Here is an 18,525-nt window from a genome sequence, read left to right on the forward strand (position 1 = left end):
CCAGAAAACTTCACTCACATGTGCGGGTTCTGAAAGTGAACTCCTCCTGGTGGATTTAATGTGAGCCTTGCTGTGGTCTTGAAGGCAGGGTTGGCAAAATTCAACTTCAATGCTTTGCGTTTAACTGTTTTTAAACAAAAAGATGACAAAAGGGAAGAGAAAAATACATTAAGACATACCATCCACTGCATCCGAGATGCTATGCACTTGCTCAAAACCTGGTAATTAATGGCAATTAAAAACATGTCACAAACAGTATTTTTTGTTGAAAAGCTAATTTATCTTCATAGTTTTTTCTTGCATGATTAAAATAACTTCATGAAGTAAATGAAAATACATTTATACTCTTCATGTGTATCATCTGCTCTGCTGTTTTTTGCATTATATATGATATGCACTTCTGCAGGTAGAATATTCTCAGAATAAACTTGTACAAAACATTTCAAATTTCGCCAAACAAATCAAGTTATCCAGTATTACATTTACAAATGCCCATTAGTTATGTAACTCAGTGACTGCTCAAGGACACAAGTAGAAAGAAGGATAATGAAATGTTATTTCTCCAATTCATAATGAATTCCAATATTTTCTTTAGAGTTATCAACTGCAATAAAATGAAAAATACCTTTTTGGAATGGATTTCAATTTTTTTAGGGAATATTTTATTTATTAAAAAAATGATTACAGACAATAAAATAAAACAATGTCAAAATTTATAAAAAAACTAAAAATCTACTGAAAAAAACCCCAATCCCCCCCAAACCTAAAACTACACCATCCCTCTAATCTACATCCAAACCCCCTAACTACCCATAAACAAAAAAGAAAGAAAAAAAACAAGAGAATACTAAACACAGTTCAATTAATATGAGGTAAGGAGACCTGGCGGCACTCAAATCCCGATCTTGAATTTTCCCAGTTTGTTCACTTTTATTTCTTTCTTTGTTTACATTTCTCTTTTTTGTATACTTATCTTTTCTTGAGTAGTTTTATGCACTGCAGTTTTATCAGTTGAAATTCTGCCTAGCCTGCAGGGAAAGGAATCTCAGGGTTGTATGTGATATCATGTATGTACTCTGACAATAAATCTGAACTTTGAACATGGGAAATTGATTGTGGTTTCAATTAAGTGAAAATTAATACTGTTAAAATTTCCCGAAACATTTCCCCTACATGTCAAACTGCACAGATTGAGGTTTCCACTTGCACTTTAAGGCCAATGTTATTTTTCCATTTCTAAAACAAGCCATGTCAGTACGGCACCAAATATCAAGTCTTTAATTGGTTGTAGCTCAACTTCAGTTGCAATGAACTGAAAGGTTGAATACGATGGCTGCCATTACATTATCAGCTGTGCAATTGTTTAGTTTCAAATGTCTGAATGGAAGGTTGAAACTGAACACCAACAGTTTTAACTGGTCTGTGGCTACATTAAACTAAAAACTGGAGAACGCCAACAAAATCTGAATGTTTACAGCAAACAGAGGTTCATGTTAGAAAGTTACATGAAAAATATGTTTCTGTGAAATTTCTTGGAAGCTTTATTTTCCAATCAATGGCACTGTTTTCTTACTCAAAGTAAAGGAATATTTTGGACATGTGTTCTTTACTCAAAATAATCTTCTTGGCTATTTTCTTTTTAGGCAGAAGAAAAATGCATTCACTATAATTCCAAGTATTTTATCAGTCACTGAGAAAAATATTGATCAGCTAATTCCCCTCCTCCATTAGGTCTTGATAACAGAAGGATAACCAACAGAAACAAGGATGTAATATCTGCAATTTCCAGTTCTCTGGCATTCCACTGTGTCGAGGGAGGAAAGAATGATTATGACAAGCTCTTCCACAAACCCAAATTCTACTTCTCCCAACAATCCTGATTGCATCCCACCCGAACTGTGCTATTTACTTTCAGCGTAAGTCAACCCTAACTATGATTCAAATTTTCAACAAACTCAGTTTCTATAATCACCTGAGATTTTGTCTGCATGTTCTCTGTTGGTAAAGACTGAGCAAAATGATTCATTGAAAAATTTGTGCCATGTCCCACATTTCGAAAAGTCAAGTTTATTGTCAGCTGATTGCACAAGTACAATCCTCAGTGCAAAACATGCAGACATAATATATATATAAACAATGCATATGCAAGACAAGTATTTTATCTCTACAAATAAATAATTAAATATTGCTTTGCACAAATGGGAGTCTTGGATAGTGAGCAGTTCCTTTGGTCGTTCAGCATTCTCACTGCCCATGGGAAGAAACTGTTCCTCAGCCTGGTGGTGCTGGCTCTGATACTCCTGCATCTCTTCCCCAACAGGAGCAGCTGAAAGATGCTATGTGCAGCTTGGAAGGGGATCCTCAAAGATTTTGCATGCCCTCTTCAGATAACGACCATAGTAGATCGCATCAATGGGGGCTGGGGAAGGGAGACCCAAGTGATCCTCTCTGCCGCTCTTATGGTCTCCGCAGCGACTGTACCACACTGTGATGCAGCCTGCCAGGACACTCTCGATAGAAGGTAGAAGGTTGACATAAGGGTGGCCAGTAGCCTTGCCCACTTCAGTCTTCTCAGGAAGTGAAGTGGCTTTTGTGCCTTCCTGACGAGTAGATGCTGAGTTCCCTCGATAGGTATCCAGTAAAGTGAATTCCAAGGAACTTGGAGCTCTGCATTCTCTCTACTACAGAGTTGTTGATGTGTAGTGGAGGGTGGTCATTCCTCATCCTCCTGAAGTCCACGATCACCTCTTTTGTCTTGTCCACGTTGAGACTCAGGCTGTTACTCTCGCACCACTTCATGAGATTTTCCACCTGTTCTCTATAGTGCGACTCATTGTGGTTGCAGATGAGGCCAACTACTTTTGAGTCATCTGCAAATTTGATGACACTGATGGAGCTGGAGCTGGTGAGGCAGTTGTGGGTCAGTAGCGTTAACAGCTCAGAGGTGCGTCAGTGCTCAGTGTGATGGTGCTTGACATTCAGCTACCAACCTGGACAGACTGTGGTCTGTTAGGAAGTCCAGGATCCAATTACAGAGAGGGGTGTTGAGGACAGCTTCTCCACCATCCTCTGGGGACTGATCATATTAAATACTGAGCTGAAGTCAATGAACAGCTGCTTGGCATTCGAGGCGGCGTTCTCTTGGTGGACCAGGACAGAATGAAGTGACAAAGCACCTAAATAGTGGCATTTGATCAGGTATACCATCAAGAACCCCTATCTACACTGGAATCAGTGGGATTCAAAGGGGAAACACAAGGAACATATATATGGTTGTGGTGAGTGCAAGTAAGTCATCCTAGTTATAGGACATCCTGCAGGAGTTCCTCAAATAGTGTCCAAAGCTCAACCACGTTAACCAGCTACATCAACAACCTTCAACTTTCCTTTATTCAGAAGATCAGAAGTAGGAATGTTCGTACAATGTTCAGTACCATTTACAACTCCTTTGTATAACGGAGCAGTCCAAATCCAACCCAAACTGGATGATATCCAGTCCTAGACTGATAGGCAGCCAGTAACACTCAACAAGAAACCAGTTAACACCCTTTAATATTCAATGGTGTTTGCATAATTGAATTCACCACCATCAACATTTTGGGGATTAACATTGACCAGAAACTGAACTGGTGTAGCCCAATGACACAAATTACAAGAACAGGTCAGAGGCTAGAAATCCTGCAATGAGCAACTCACTAAAACTCCACTAAAACTGGCAACACCTAAAGGCATTCATTGCAATTGTATACTCTCAACTTTCCCTGTTTTAAGTGTAGCTTCAACAACAATGAAGCTCAACACCATGAGAACGAAGAGAGCTGGAGGGACTCAGCAAGTTTGACAGCATCCATGGTTATGTATGGTCAAAAAGGTACAATTAAAAATGAAATGCAGAAATTAAAATGCCTGAAGCACCATCCCAGTCATACTATACAGTAAAATTTTGAAAAGTCAGGTATAAACAGAATGAGTGGGCCATAAAGAGCAGAAGAGTAGGAGGAACAAACTCAGAAGAGTCAGCTGCCCTGTCAAACCTGCTCCTCCATGACGGATCTAGCTATCAATTCAGTTGCACCTCTCTGCCGTTTGACCACAACCCTCAATTCCCCTACTATTCAAAAATCTGTGTCTTCAATACATTTCATGAGGCTGCCTCTATAGCTTCCTTCCTTGGGCAGAGAATTCCATCGATTCTCCACACTCTGGGAAAAGCAGCATTTGTCAATCTCCATCCTAAATTGTCTCACCAAGCTCTTTTTTTATGAAAATTTTATTTAAAATGATTTTCCATAAATGTAATCATAAACATATGCAAAATACAGTAGACAAATATTAGTATCAAATCCATTACACACAATCGTATATGCAAAATAGAGTAGACAAATATTAGTATCAAATCCATTACACACAATCGTATATGCAAAATAGAGTAGACAAATATTAGTATCAAATCCATTACACACAATGGTAGTAAAAATCCCAGCCCCCCTCTCCCCTAAATAAAACTCCAAGAAAAGAAATGACAATAAGAAAAATCATTCCCCAAATCTTGAGGTAAAGTCCCCTAGTTCTAATCTCACCAGCCAGTGAAAATAAATTTCTTGTCTGTATCTTATCCATCCCTTTCATAATTTTACGTTTCTATCAATTCTTTCAAACCTTCGCTGCCATTCAATATCATATTCCCACACAAGCTGATACTCTTTAATGCTTTTTGTCTCCAAAAGGATCAATCTTGAAATTAAGCACATTCACCCTCCAATATCTCTTTTATGAAGAGTTCTCCACTTAGACCACACATGTCAAACTCTGGCCCGCGATATAATTATATTTGGCCCGCAAGATCATTTCAAAAATGTATTAGAGGTGGCCCGCTGGCTGCCGCGCCAGTATAGCGCATGCACAGTAATACAACAAATCCCAGAATGCATTGGTGTCAGCCTGCTAATCGCCCCCACCTCCTCTGTTTACGTTGCAGGGTCTCACCGTGGACTCTGGTTTTGGGGCCTGGCCGGTGTCAGGGGAAGCCAAGGCCGCTTCCCAGCACCCGGAACCGGAGGCCTCGGGCCTGACCTCGCCAGGAGCGTTGCCCTCCCTGCCGCAGGCCGATCCGCGACTCACGGTGACGGGGCCGCTGATCCGCCGAGATGCCGCCCTGCAGCGAGAGCCGATGCCCCCGCACTGTCGTTCTCCAACCCGATCGCCCGCAAACCCCGCCCTCTCGCACACAGGCCTGAGTAAGGATTATGAACTTTAATCTCAGGATAAAACGATCTTCCAATAGTTTCATGTCACAGTGATCAATATATTCCTGGTTAAAAATGGTCCTGCACCTGGATACAAGCTCATTAGGCATAAAACTTGAAAAGTGTGTCAATCAAAGAATATCTGTACCAATGGAAAAAGGGCATGGCAAATAACCCTGCTAGAGTTCATGCCCACAATCAGTCACCCATTTGATTGTTTCAGGAATCATGTTATTCTCCCACATTCTCAATAGCCCTCAGATTTTACTATTCGACAGCACACTAGCAACATTTGACAAATCCTCTATAGAGGAATATTATTTATTGAATATTTTATTTCTCATTTGTTAATGCTCCTGGAAAGAGTTTATCCAAAACTATTATTAAACATTTATTTTAATAAGAAAAAGTTTAACATTACATATGTTGAAAAAAGAGAAAACATGCAGATGTTGTTGAAAATTTTCAATAAATATTTAGTTCGACCCTCGACTTAGTCCAAGTTTTTAATTTTGGCCCTCCATGAATTTGAGTTTGACATGCCTGATTTAGACCCATATGTCTTATACCATATACAGATCCAGCCTTTCTCTCCCAGCCAAGGGAAACATCTTCCCTTCATCAAGTTCTGAAAGATTCTTTGTTTCAATTTGTTCTCTTCTCATCTTCTCACCATGTATACAGACCTTGATGACACACTCCATATCTATGCAGCAATACCCCCATCGCAGGAATCAGACTAGCGTACTTTTATTTTAGTTCCTCCAGGGAAATTATGCATTTCCTTGAGGAAGAGACCAAAACTGCATGTAATACTCCAATGTGATCTCATCAGAGGCCTTTATAGGAGCAGGTCACTATTCTTCTTTCTTTCTTTGGCTTGGCTTCGCGGACGAAGATTTATGGAGGGGTAATGTCCACGTCAGCTGCAGGCTCATTGGTGGCTGACAAGACCAATGCGGGACAGGCAGACACGGTTGCAGTGGTTGCAGGGGAAAATTGGTGGGTTGGGTGTTGGGTTTTTCCTCCTTTGTCTTTTGTCAGTGAGGTGGGCTCTGCGGTCTTCTTCAAAGGAGGTTGCTGCCCGCCGAACTGTGAGGCGCCAAGATGCGCGGTTTGAGGCGATATCAGCCCAATGGCGGTGGTCAATGTGGCAGGCACCAAGAGCTTTCTTTAGGCAGTCCTTGTACCTCTTCTTTTGTGCACCTCTGTCTCGGTGGCCAGTGGAGAGCTCGCCATATAACACGATCTTTGGAAGGCGATGGTCCTCCATTCTGGAGACGTGACCTACCCAGCGCAGTTGGATCTTCAGCAGAGTGGGTTCAATGCTGTCGGCCTCTGCCATCTCGAGTACTTCGATGTTAAGGATGAAGGCGCTCCAGTGAATGTTGAGGATGGAGCGGAGACAACGCTGGTGGAAGCATTCTAGGAGCCATAGGTGATGCCGGTAGAGGACCCATGATTCGGAGCCGAACAGGAGTGTGGGTATGACAACGGCTCTGTATACGCTTATCTTTGTGAGGTTTTTCAGTTGGTTGTTTTTCCAGACTCTTTTGTGTAGTCTTCCAAAGGCGCTATTTGCCTTGGCGAGTCTGTTGTCTATCTCGTTGTCGATCATTGCATCTGATGAAATGGTGCAGCCGAGATAGGTAAACTGGTTGACCGTTTTGAGTTTTGTGTGCCCGATGGAGATGTGGGGGGGCTGGTAGTCATGGTGGGGAGCTGGCTGATGGAGGACCTCAGTTTTCTTCAGGCTGACTTCCAGGCCAAACATTTTGGCAGTTTCCGCAAAGCAGGACGTCAAGCGCTGAAGAGCTGGCTCTGAATGGGCAACTAAAGCGGCATCGTCTGCAAAGAGAAGTTCACGGACAAGTTGCTCGTGTCTTGGTGTGAGCTTGCAGGCGCCTCAGATTGAAGAGACTGCCATCCGTGCGGTACCGGATGTAAACAGTGTCTTCATTGTTGAGGTCTTTCATGGCTTGTTTCAGCATCATGCTGAAGAAGATTGAAAAGAGGGTTGGTGTGAGAACGCAGCCTTGCTTCATGCCATTGTTAATGGAGAAGGGTTCAGAGAGCTCATTGCTGTATCTGACCCGACCTTGTTGGTTTTCGTGCAGTTGGATAACCATGTTGAGGAACTTTGGGGGGCATCCGAGGCGCTCTAGTATTTGCCAAAGCCCTTTCCTACTCACAGTGTCGAAGGCTTTAGTGAGGTCAACAAAGGTGATGTCAAGTCCTTTGTTTTGTTCTCTGCACTTTTTTTGGAGCTGTCTGAGGGCAAAGACCATGTCAGTAGTTCCTCTGTTTGTGCGAAAGCCGCACTGTGATTCTGGGAGAACATTTACGGCGATACTAGGTATTATTCTATTTAGGAGAATCCTAGCGAAGATTTTGCCTGCAATGGAGAGCAGCGTGATTCCCCTGTAGTTTGAGCAGTCTGATTTCTCGCCTTTGTTTTTGTACACGGTGATGATGATGGCATCACGAAGGTCCTGAGGCAGTTTTCCTTGGTCCGAGCAGAGCTTGAAAAACTCATGCAGTTTGGTATGCAGAGTTTTGCCGCCAGCCTTCCAGACCTCTGGGGGGATTCCATCCATACCTGCTGCTTTGCCACTTTTCAGTTGTTCAATTCCCTTATATGTCTCTTCCCGGGTGAGGACCTCATCCAGCTCTAGCCTTAAGGGCTGTTTGTAAAAACTCGTCATAAAAGACATCATACCATTTGGATTACTAAATACATGCTGCGATTTCATACTCATTTTCTGCACCTTCCTTACAACCTTATCCATAGTTTTGTGTAATCAGTAAACTTAAAAGATTACTTTTGTCCCCTCATCCAAATCATTAACACAATAGAGCCCAAGGTCTGATCCCTGTCATATCCTGCCACCCAGAAAAATATTTATTTATTCCTGTTTCCTGTAAAAAAATACTGTCTAACTGTACTCCAATATAATCACAAGCTTTAAGTTTTAATGTTAACCTTTCTCAGAGGCTTTCTGAACACTAGGTTAATTTCCTACAAAAGGCATTTGAACTATGAATAATAATGATATACCTAAAATAAAAGACAGTATTTATCCATTAACTCTAAGACCTAAAAGATCAACAAATACAAATGAATAAGAACATGTTATTTTAAGCTGAGAAATTATGCCCTGATGCTAAGGTACTTTTCCTCTTCGACGACTCTCCTATTCCTCCCCTCACAGTGGGAGGCCAGCATTCTAAGTTTAGGCACAAAAAAAATGAACATGTGCAGTTACAAAACAGGATCTCAACTTCAATGTGGGTACATACTCAAATAATAGGGTAAAGTTTGCCTGAAAAAAATATTTGCAAAGATAAATGTGAGGTGTGGCATGATATATACAAATTCCTGGAGCGAGCAAAACAATATTGATTCCTTGGTAAAGGTTCTTCAAAGATGTGACAAACAAAATAGGCTGACAAATGATCTTTGACTTAAAATCTTGACTCCATTTCATTTTCACAGATGTTGCATGATATTTTGGGTTTTCTATTTTTAAATTCACATTTCCAGCATCCCAATTTTTAAAAAAATATTTTAATTCATATTGAAGCTAAATTGGTTAAGTTACCAGATATGTCACCCAAAGCCCTGATTAAAGATCTGAAAATGGCTGGGAATTTAAGTTCATTTCTTTAAATTCTGAAATAAAGAGGAAATATAATAGTAACCAGCTGTATCACTTTCTGGTAAGGGGACACCAATACCCCTGAGGGTAAAGCCATGTAAAAGGTCACAGACATAGCCCAGGACATCACAAGCCAAAACCTCTCCACCACCGAGAACATCTCGAGGGAATGCAGCAGTCAGAGAGCTGCAACAATCATCAAGGATCCACATCACCCAGCACGCGCTCTGTTCTTGCTGCTACCATCAGGAATGAGGTGTCGGCGCCACAAGGTTCACATCACCAAGTTCAGGAACAACATCTACCCCTCCTCCATCAAATTCCTCAACAACAAACTCAATCAGGGTCTCATTTAAAAATCTTGCTTTTGCACTTTATTTTCTTTCTGTATTGCAGTTTGTGTACATTTCTTTATTTGTTCACACATGTATGTTACATATTAAGTAGAGATTCTGCCTCATCTGCAGGATAAAAGAAGCTCAGGGTTGTATGCGATGTCATGTATTATACTCCGAAAATAAATCTAAATCTAATCTAAGTTTGGGACTGCAGCACATATTCATATTAATGCAGCCCAGACTTGAAGAAATTCTGGCTCATCAATCTATCATTAATCACTGATGCTCAGCTATGCATGAAGTCCAAAGGTGGAGCATGAATTTGCTAAGAAATCCCAGCTGGAATATCTGCTCACCTACATGATGCGAAATTAATTGATGCAGTATCCACAAGCCCATTTATTTCAATGGAGATTTTATAGCTGCAAAGATAGGGAAGAATGATACTTTGTTTTAAATTAATTTTCGTCCTCTTGACATATTTTGTGATTTGTAAATGTTTAATTTAACATTTAAAAATTAAAATCTAATGTCAATTAAATGTTTGAATGTTTCTGAACATCAGGGTCATTTCTGACCAAATTCTTTTACAGGGCTCCATGACTGATCCCCAAGATATCAAGCTAGTCATTCATAGCTTCTGCATCTAAAAACCAGACAACTGCAGGCAAATCAAGAACCTAACCAAAACATGTATGCAACAGGCCATTCTCACCCAAACTCCAGGTAAACACTCCATAATACTTAATGTTGAGTAATTCATGCAAAACTCAAACCCCTACAAAGTTTGATCCCAGTGGACTACTTTATTCTTGTAGCCAAAACACCTGCAACATCAAAAAGATCACATACTGGGGGCTTAATCCATAAATCGCTAAACTAATTACATTTAACACCCAGGATAGGGTCTGCACCAGATCCCCATTAAAACAAACATAAGCTCATTGCTGGGGAATGACAAACTTCCCTTTAACTTACCAAGTCACAAATGATTAATTGTCTTAATATTCCATAATATTCACAAGGAATATCATGTTTGAACAGGTGCATTAGTACCCATTGCAGAATGGAGGGCCCAAATACAGCTATGATTTTCCAAAGGGCTGATGCAACAGTTGGTGCTTTTAAACTGCAGTACCTGGTTAGACCTCCTGGGACCCAGGGGCGATGAATGGGGCAAAGGTGCCTCCAGCACCTTATAAGCTGAGGGGGGATAGCCCCAGTAAACCACCAACCCAGCGATTTAAGGGGGATCCCACCCCCGCGATGACGTGGTAAGTGACGAACCACGCAAACTAGTCTCTCCTTCCCCCCCACCAGCTATCAGTCTCCCCCCCACCAGTTGACAGTCTCCCTCCCACCGTCAATCGTGCTTCCCCCCCCAACCCGCGGCAGCTGACCCCTCTGCCCCCGCAGCAACCGACCCATCTCTCTCTCCCTCGTGGCAACGACCCTTCTCCCCTCTCCCTTGTGACAGCAACCCCTCTGGCCCCCCCCCCCCCCGGTGACATCGGCCTCTCACACCCCCCCCCCACTTCTCCACCCCAGGCCCTGGCAGTGACCCCCCCCCCCGATCGCCACAGAAACTTCAGCCAGGATTTCCTTGTGATGCCAGCACGTAAGCGCTTATGTCACAGGATTAACCAGGTCGGCCATTTTGCGTGTCCTGGGTAAGTTTAACTGTATTCCCTGACTACCTCGGAGGTAGGGCAGAGACCCGGTCGACTTTGGACAATGCTGACCGTGTCAGACCCTTTCAAGCTGCCTTGTGAGTGGAGCGCTAACCGGGCAAATTGCTCAATTAATCCCATTTTACAAGGCAGTTTGAAAGCACCTAGTATCACAACATAGAATATTATAGCACAGCCACGACCTTATAAACTAACTCAAGAATCTAAATATTTCCTACCTCACACCTATAGCCCACTATGCATCCATGTCCATGTCTGAGAGTCTTTTGAATGTCCCTATTGTACAAGCCTCTACCATCACCCCTGACAATGCATCCCAGGTCCCCACTGCTCTGTGTGAAAAAACAACCCTGATGTCTTCCTTAAATTTCTTTCCCTCCCCTTGTACAGATGTACTCTGGTATTTGCTCAGGTAAAGAATCAGAAAGCACCATAATTTGCAATGATTCACATTTTATCAGCTTTCCCCAGTAACTGATTTTGTTATTCCAAGAAAAAAAAGGCAAATATGAATGGGTATTCTGAAAGAAAAACAGAACTTTTGCTCAGAGATGCTTCTCATCGTGAAAAATTAAAATGACTGCATACAAGAAATCTGAAATATACAAAACACTAGAATACAAAATACATCTCACCATTCTCCCACTTCAGTTTAAAAAAAAAGTGTTTGATTACCACCTAGTGTAGATGAAAGGCCATGGGCTTGAATCGTTAATTCTGTTCTCATCTTGAAAATTTATGAAAGTGTGTTTAACAGCCTGACATTTGCTTAAATATTCTTTCGTCAATACGAGCATAATAACATTGCAAGCTTAAATTAGATTAGAAAGAATTTATTAATTTTAATACTATTTTGCAGTGAAAAACTGGAGTTTGGAAGACCAAACCCTCAAAATAGCACTTAAGAATTGTTCTCAACACAACAGCATTATTCAAGGGTGAAATCTACTAAAGTCACTATCATATTTAATAGCAAAGATTTAAATAATTGGTAACTCACAACCATCATCAGTATTGTACTTCATTATTTTGCAGTTTAATGCCAACATGCAATTTACAATGTGGATTACTGAAAAAGTCAACATTCAATTACAGTGAATCCAGTTCAATAAATTGCTATCCAGGATCCCTGTACTTGAGAGATCAGCAGTTTGTTATTGGGAACACAAGCATCCTGAGACTTTCTGATGTCTGGAAAATCCTCTTTGCTGTGTGATAGATTTAATTGATATGCTCGCAAGCTGTGAAATATCAGGAACACTTGGGGTCTCGATCTTAGGCTCAAAGCATGTGGCCCAAGCTGGGTCCACAGCAATATTTCCACAAGATCTCTCTAAATTTTTAAAAACTCCACACTGTTTACTTTCCATTTGAAGACAACCACTACATCCTAGGAATTAGCTTGTTGAATCTCCTTTGAACTGTTTCCAATGCTACCATGACCTTTCTCATGTTAGAGGACCAAAACTCTGAATGGTGATGCAAATGTGGCATCACAAAAACCAGGGGAAAAAAGTCTGAATTTCTAAATCCAAGGCCAACATGCTAACTTAATGTTGCATATCTACACTTGGATCCTTCGACAAATAAGTTAAACACTCCCCTTTGGATTCTTCCTATCAAAGTTCATCACTTTAAATTCTGTCCACCAAGTTTTCACCCAGTCACTCAACCTGTTGCATTAATACAAAAAGTAAATAATTGAGAGCCCAGAGTGATCTCTAGGACATTCCACTGGTTACATCCTTCCTACTGGAAAAAAAGACCCATTTATTACAACTCTTTTTTTTTCAATGTGGTAATAAGCTTACAATCCATGCTACCACACTGTCCAATGCCAACGTACTTTTCCAATACTATGAACCAATAACGTGTATCAATCTCCTGTGCGGCAGGCTGTCAAATGTAATTGAGAAATCTAAATACAATCAAAGGATTCCCCCCCCCTCTCCAATCTAATCAAAGTTGCAGCATCCTGCCAACAATAGATAGTAAAGTAGAAGACCTATTGTTGCCCACCTTTACCTTCCTCCTTTTCTAAACAGGGAAGACATTTCCATTTTCAACCCACTGGAACCCTCCCAGAGTTCAGCGAGTCCCATTCAATCAATGGTCCCTCTATATCTGTTATTTGTCTTTAAAACCCTGGCGTGCAGGACAAGGAGTAGATTCTTCACAATGAATGGTACATTAAAAGAGATAAATTTCAAGAACAAAAAGTTTGATTGCTGGTCCAACATTAGAAACACATCAGAAGGGGATAACAAACATTACAGCTTATTCTTTCTTTCACAGTAGAAAAGCCAAATATTGGAGCCCTTTTGCTGATGTATTTACAGCTAATTGTTCTCCCAAATAAATACACTGCAAATAACTGGTCAATAAGAGCACTGTATGCAGACAGTGGATCTAAAAGGTTTCCAAACACTTAGCTGTTATCAATACACAACAGAGTTTCATTTAACAAATAACCAGGGCGGTTTCTTTCAATTTTTAATGTGATTTCTTCTTTCCAATTAATGCAACAGGCCTCAAAGGACATTTTTAAAGATGCCTACTACCAATAAAATTCAATGGGTACTTGAGAGAAAGGAACATTGTTTTGTGTAAAGGTTGATTGAGATTTTTTTTAAATCAAGGAGACTCAGTACAGGAAGACTGACCATTAATAGGAGCTATCAGATTATGAGAATAAACTGGCAGGGAAATTCTAACTATAACTCCAAAAGGAAGAGCAGCAAAAATAAACAATGGTCTCAAAGGATGAAATTATGACATTAATAATGGCAAATGAGGACTCAGCAGACACTTGAAAAAATATTTTGAATCTGCTTTTACTTAAGATAACCACTAAAAACATCATCATATCACAAGTAAATCCAAGAACAAAGGAAGAACGGAAGATAATCAAACACACTGGATAAAGAGCACTAAGCAAGCTTTCCCCCATCTCTCAAATACCCATTATGCTTCATTGACAGTCTGCATCCTTAGATCTTAAAAAAGTGTCTGCAAAGGCAGTGATTTACCAAGGTTGCCTCCATTCTGGAAAGGTCCCAACCACATTAAGATATTGCAAATGCAATCCCTTCATTCAGATAGAAAGCAGGAAACTATAGGTCAATTAACTTAATATCTGCCATAAGCAAAGTAATGAAATTGAGAAATTAGTTGCACAAAGTACAATCAGTGATAAATTCAATCAATGTAGTTTTAAGAGAAATTTATTAGACTTCTTTGTGGGTGTAATGAAGGTGGATAAAGTGAAATCTATAGTTTTGTTTTGTTCATTCTGCACTTCTACAGGATCAGGGTACCTGCTGACTCAACTTTGCTGTCCATTCCCAATTCCAGAATATTAACTGAATTTAAATTCCTCAGATATCACTGTGGAATCTAGATTTTTGAGTCTCTAGATGTTCTGCTAGGACTCTGGAATAACTTCAGTATAACTTAACCACTGCATCTGCACCATATAGTAATTTTGTCAACGTGATTCAATTAGATGCTACTTAAAAGGCTATTACATAAGGCAGGAGTTCATCACAAGGGGGGGGGGGGGAGTAATATAGTAGCATGGACAGAACTGGCTCATTAACTGAAAACATAATTTCAATAAATAGATGATTTTCAGCTTGACGTTATGAGAAATGGGGGGGGGGGGTGGGGGCAGTGGGTGGCAAGCGGGTAAAGTTTGGGAATTGAATCGAGTCCCAAATTATTCATAATTTATATTAATGACTTTGATGAAATGACCAAGTACATTGCCACCAAAATTGGTGATTAAAAAAAGTTCTGAAAGCAAGTTGTTGGAAATATAATTGGCAATGGGATATTGAAAGGTTATGTGGCCCAGCAAATGGAATAAAGGTAATCCTCTACTTTTGATGGGGTTGTGTTCCGACAAACCTATTGTAAGTCGAACCAGCATAAGTAGAGGAGCATCTGTATTATGTGGGGGAAATGCAGGATAAACATATTCAGTTGGAACAATCAAGAAATAGAACATGCTTTTAATGGAGGATATCTACAGGTTCTAGCTGGAAAGAGAATCTATATTCCAATCTTAAAATGTTTACGTGCCAGTACAGCTAGCAATGAAAACAAGTGAAATATTGGCCTTTACTGCAAAGGGGTGAGTGTGTAAAAGAACTTTAACTACAATTACATGGTATTTGTGAGAGAGTTTTGGACCATTTACGTTGGGTACTCAAAGTTGATTCCTACAATTAAGTGGTTTGGTTAAAAGTTTTAAAGATGTATTGAATTTAGGGATAACAGTACAGTAACAGACCCTTTCAGCCCACAGTGCCAATTTATACCCACTTGATCAATTTACCTATTAGCCCATACATCTTTGGAATGTGGGAAGAAACCAAAGCACCTGGAGGAAACACATGCATTAGGGAGAACAGAAACTCCTTACAGATTGCAGTGGATTGGAACTCGGGTCACTAGCACAGTAATAGCATTACATTAACCACCACACGACCGTTCCACCCCAAATATGTATATACTCAATAGAGTTCAAAATAATGCAAGGATCTGAGGGTGTGGTAGGAGTGGATGTTTCCTTTTAGAACTATGAGCCATAGTTTCAGAATAAGGCTATTTAAGAACAAAAGGGAATTTCCTCTCTCAGGATTGAACTTCTGGCACGTCTCTATTCCAGAAAGCTGTGGAGGCTGAATAACTAAATACATTTCAGATTGAAATAGAATGATCATCTTTAAGGAAGTTGAGAGGTTATGTGGAAGAAGTAGAGACGTGGAACTCAGCACTTATCAGATTAATCATGATCTCATTCCTTGATAGAGTAGGCTATAAAGCCTGCTCTTGCTTCTAATTTTTTTTTGTTTTTAAACTCAGGAGTATTGAAGTTGACTAACCAAAATTTTAAAATCTTCTAAGTCATGTGCTTCAGACTGTTAATTTGGAGAAATTCAATTCTACAATTTATTATTACCTTCATCAAGGCTATAAAAAGCATATCACAAGTCCGAATGTTTAGGTAAGCCTTGGGTTCAATGAGAAAAGTCAGCATATACATTGGTTACCACCTCTTCAGGAACAGTCCTTTTAAAATGGCAGTGCATGCACTATTTTAGTTTTCTTGCACTTCGTTCACTGGCATGAAAATGTAAATGTTCCGGGTCATTTCATTGAAGCAAATCTCAAATATCTAAACGATTCTTGCGTTCAACTGCTGGACTTAATATTCTGATCTAGCAATTTTTTGATTATTCCAGAAAAAAAAACATATTTAGCTGGGGTAGGTGTACACATTGTTAGATGGTTAGACCTCTAATGCATTTGAAAAGCACAGCAAGAATTCCATGGTTCTACTGTTATGGAACTGATCCTGTTTCAGTTTTTAAACACTGGAAATAATATTTTTTTAATAATTAATCTCCATCTGCCAACAAAAAAATGACAAAATTTCAAATAGTTATTGGTACACAAAGCCAATTTCAGAAAGAAACGGACTCTGCTTGCATTTGCACTAAAGATATGGGAATCTCTGCATGACACCACTCAATAGTCACAAAATAGAGGACTTGCTAGACCAAAGTTCCACATACTATTAGTTGGAAAGGCACAGATAGATATCCACTACCCAGTTATCAGAGTCCGAAACAAGTTTCAGAATACAGTATCATGAAATAGGAGCTTACTTTGCTCTTTTCCACAGACGCTTAGCTGAACCCCTAAAGCAGAGAAAACAAAAACTTTTTTAGAAATAATTGCAACACAGCAAATTTCTACAGCTACCACTGTACCTGTTAAAGAGAGATCACTGAGCCTCTAACCATAAAATCCGATCATTTTAACCAAAATAAAACTGCTGGCAATTTTTGAAGGCAATGGTAAATATTGGGAGATTTTAATTTACAGCATACTACTTTCATTCATAAATTATTCTTGAATTTTAAAATAAATTAATGAGAGGAGGAAATGCAAGAACTGGGCAATATTATTGGTATTTAATTAATGGATCCTGTGACCCATAACTAACAATAGAGGTATACAGAATGGGAACTGTTCAATAAAAGTATAACTGCATTTTCACTTGCATTGTTCCAAATAGTTTATCAACTATTCTTTGAGTAAAAAATGTCGTCATTATACTCAATCCAATTACTTGGGAGTGCATGAGATAATAAGGGGGCTTAATTTATGGTAGCTAATAAATTCTCATTATCCTTTCTTTAAAAATGTCTCATTTTATGCTGGCAACAATTAATTGCGAGAACAAATTATTTAAAATTCAGGTCAACAAAAATTATAATGGTTATCTGTTCAGGACCTCAAGTTAATACTTTGTATTTGTTTTAATAGTTTTTAAAACAATACAATTTGAAAATGCAAAATGATAATGATCAACGATTACAGTATCACCAACTTCATCTATTAACATATTCCAACTCTGTAAGCAAGTGAACTCAGCATCAATTGATTCAGAAAAAAACTTGGGTAAACAAAAGTGATAAAAATAACGATGTTATACCTCACCTTAAGCCAATACATTTCATATAGATACAAGATATTACATCAGATTGTCAAATACATGGCAGAGATGACTCTTCATCAACATCTTAAAGGATCAGAGATAAAGAAACTTGGTCTGAATTACAGAACATGGATTCTGGAACTATACCAATATTTGAATGACAGAAGTTGGGTGGACAGGCCAGTTTGGAATATTTTTTTGTTTAAATAGAGGAAACAAAGGGCCAACACCATACAGTAATCTGGATGAGAAGTTTAAAACATGGATATTGTTAGACTAGCAGCTAACATAACTAAGGAGACACAGGCTGCAAATTGCAAACAGAACATTCAAATTCAAAATTATGGAGGTGAGGATCAGAGAAATTATGAATTGGGAACTTAAGAACACTGAAATAAACAAGAGATCATTTTCTTTCATTTTCAATTTAAGAGAAGAGGAATTGAGTATTTTGCTCATTTTGAGAACTCGGGATCAGTGGAAAACCCTGGATCTTAATTATTGTTACAAGCACAATAAAACTTTTGGTTATCTTTGTTAATGACATGTTCCAATGAGGAATTACTTTCCTCACCAAAAGAAAATGGTCCAATGCTTTCCATTTCCACTCTTCTTATATATATTGCAATTAGAGGATACAGTAATTTAGCACGACAAAAGGAGGCAAGAGTGGAGTGAAAAAAAGATACAGCATGGGAAAAGATCCTCTGGCCAACTGAAATGACAATAATCCATTGACAGTAATCCTACATTCTCAAACTGAATGAAGATTTTAAATCTAATTTGTATTGAATTAGCACATGAATTTTATGGATAATGCAAGCTCATTTTACAGGACATCTTAAAATCATATTTGCCAGGTTCTCATTCAATTTATTTCCAACTGTCAACTTCTATGTGATGATCAGTCTGAGATCCTTTAGTTTTAAAAAAAAACACATAAGGCAGAAGAATTACCATGTACCTGGAATAGATGTTTGCCTGCAAATCAAGTCACTTTCCCTACTCTACAAGAAAACTAGTGCCTTGCTTCTACAAGTCTAGCTTTCATTCAACTTATCATAATCAGTTTGGATGATT

General features: G+C 39.3%; 1 protein-coding gene across 11 annotated transcripts in view; it reads right to left on the reverse strand.

Moving 5' to 3' along the window:
- LOC138759300 (dual specificity mitogen-activated protein kinase kinase 4-like) overlaps positions 1–18,525 on the reverse strand; it is a 143,635-nt gene that overhangs the window by 59,209 nt on the left and 65,901 nt on the right. For 9 of the 11 annotated variants that reach the window (XM_069929498.1, XM_069929495.1, XM_069929494.1 and 6 more), the window contains 2 exons: positions 16,610–16,642; positions 19–124 (listed from right to left, as the gene is read on the reverse strand). In XM_069929498.1, the coding sequence (XP_069785599.1) occupies positions 19–124; positions 16,610–16,642 (139 nt within the window). The remainder of the gene's footprint in view (positions 1–18; positions 125–16,609; positions 16,643–18,525) is intronic. The other 2 variants (XM_069929496.1, XM_069929504.1) reach the window with 1 other exon arrangement.

Source organism: Narcine bancroftii, chromosome 3 (genome assembly GCF_036971445.1).
Source record: "Narcine bancroftii isolate sNarBan1 chromosome 3, sNarBan1.hap1, whole genome shotgun sequence".
Lineage (NCBI taxonomy): Eukaryota > Metazoa > Chordata > Chondrichthyes > Torpediniformes > Narcinidae > Narcine > Narcine bancroftii.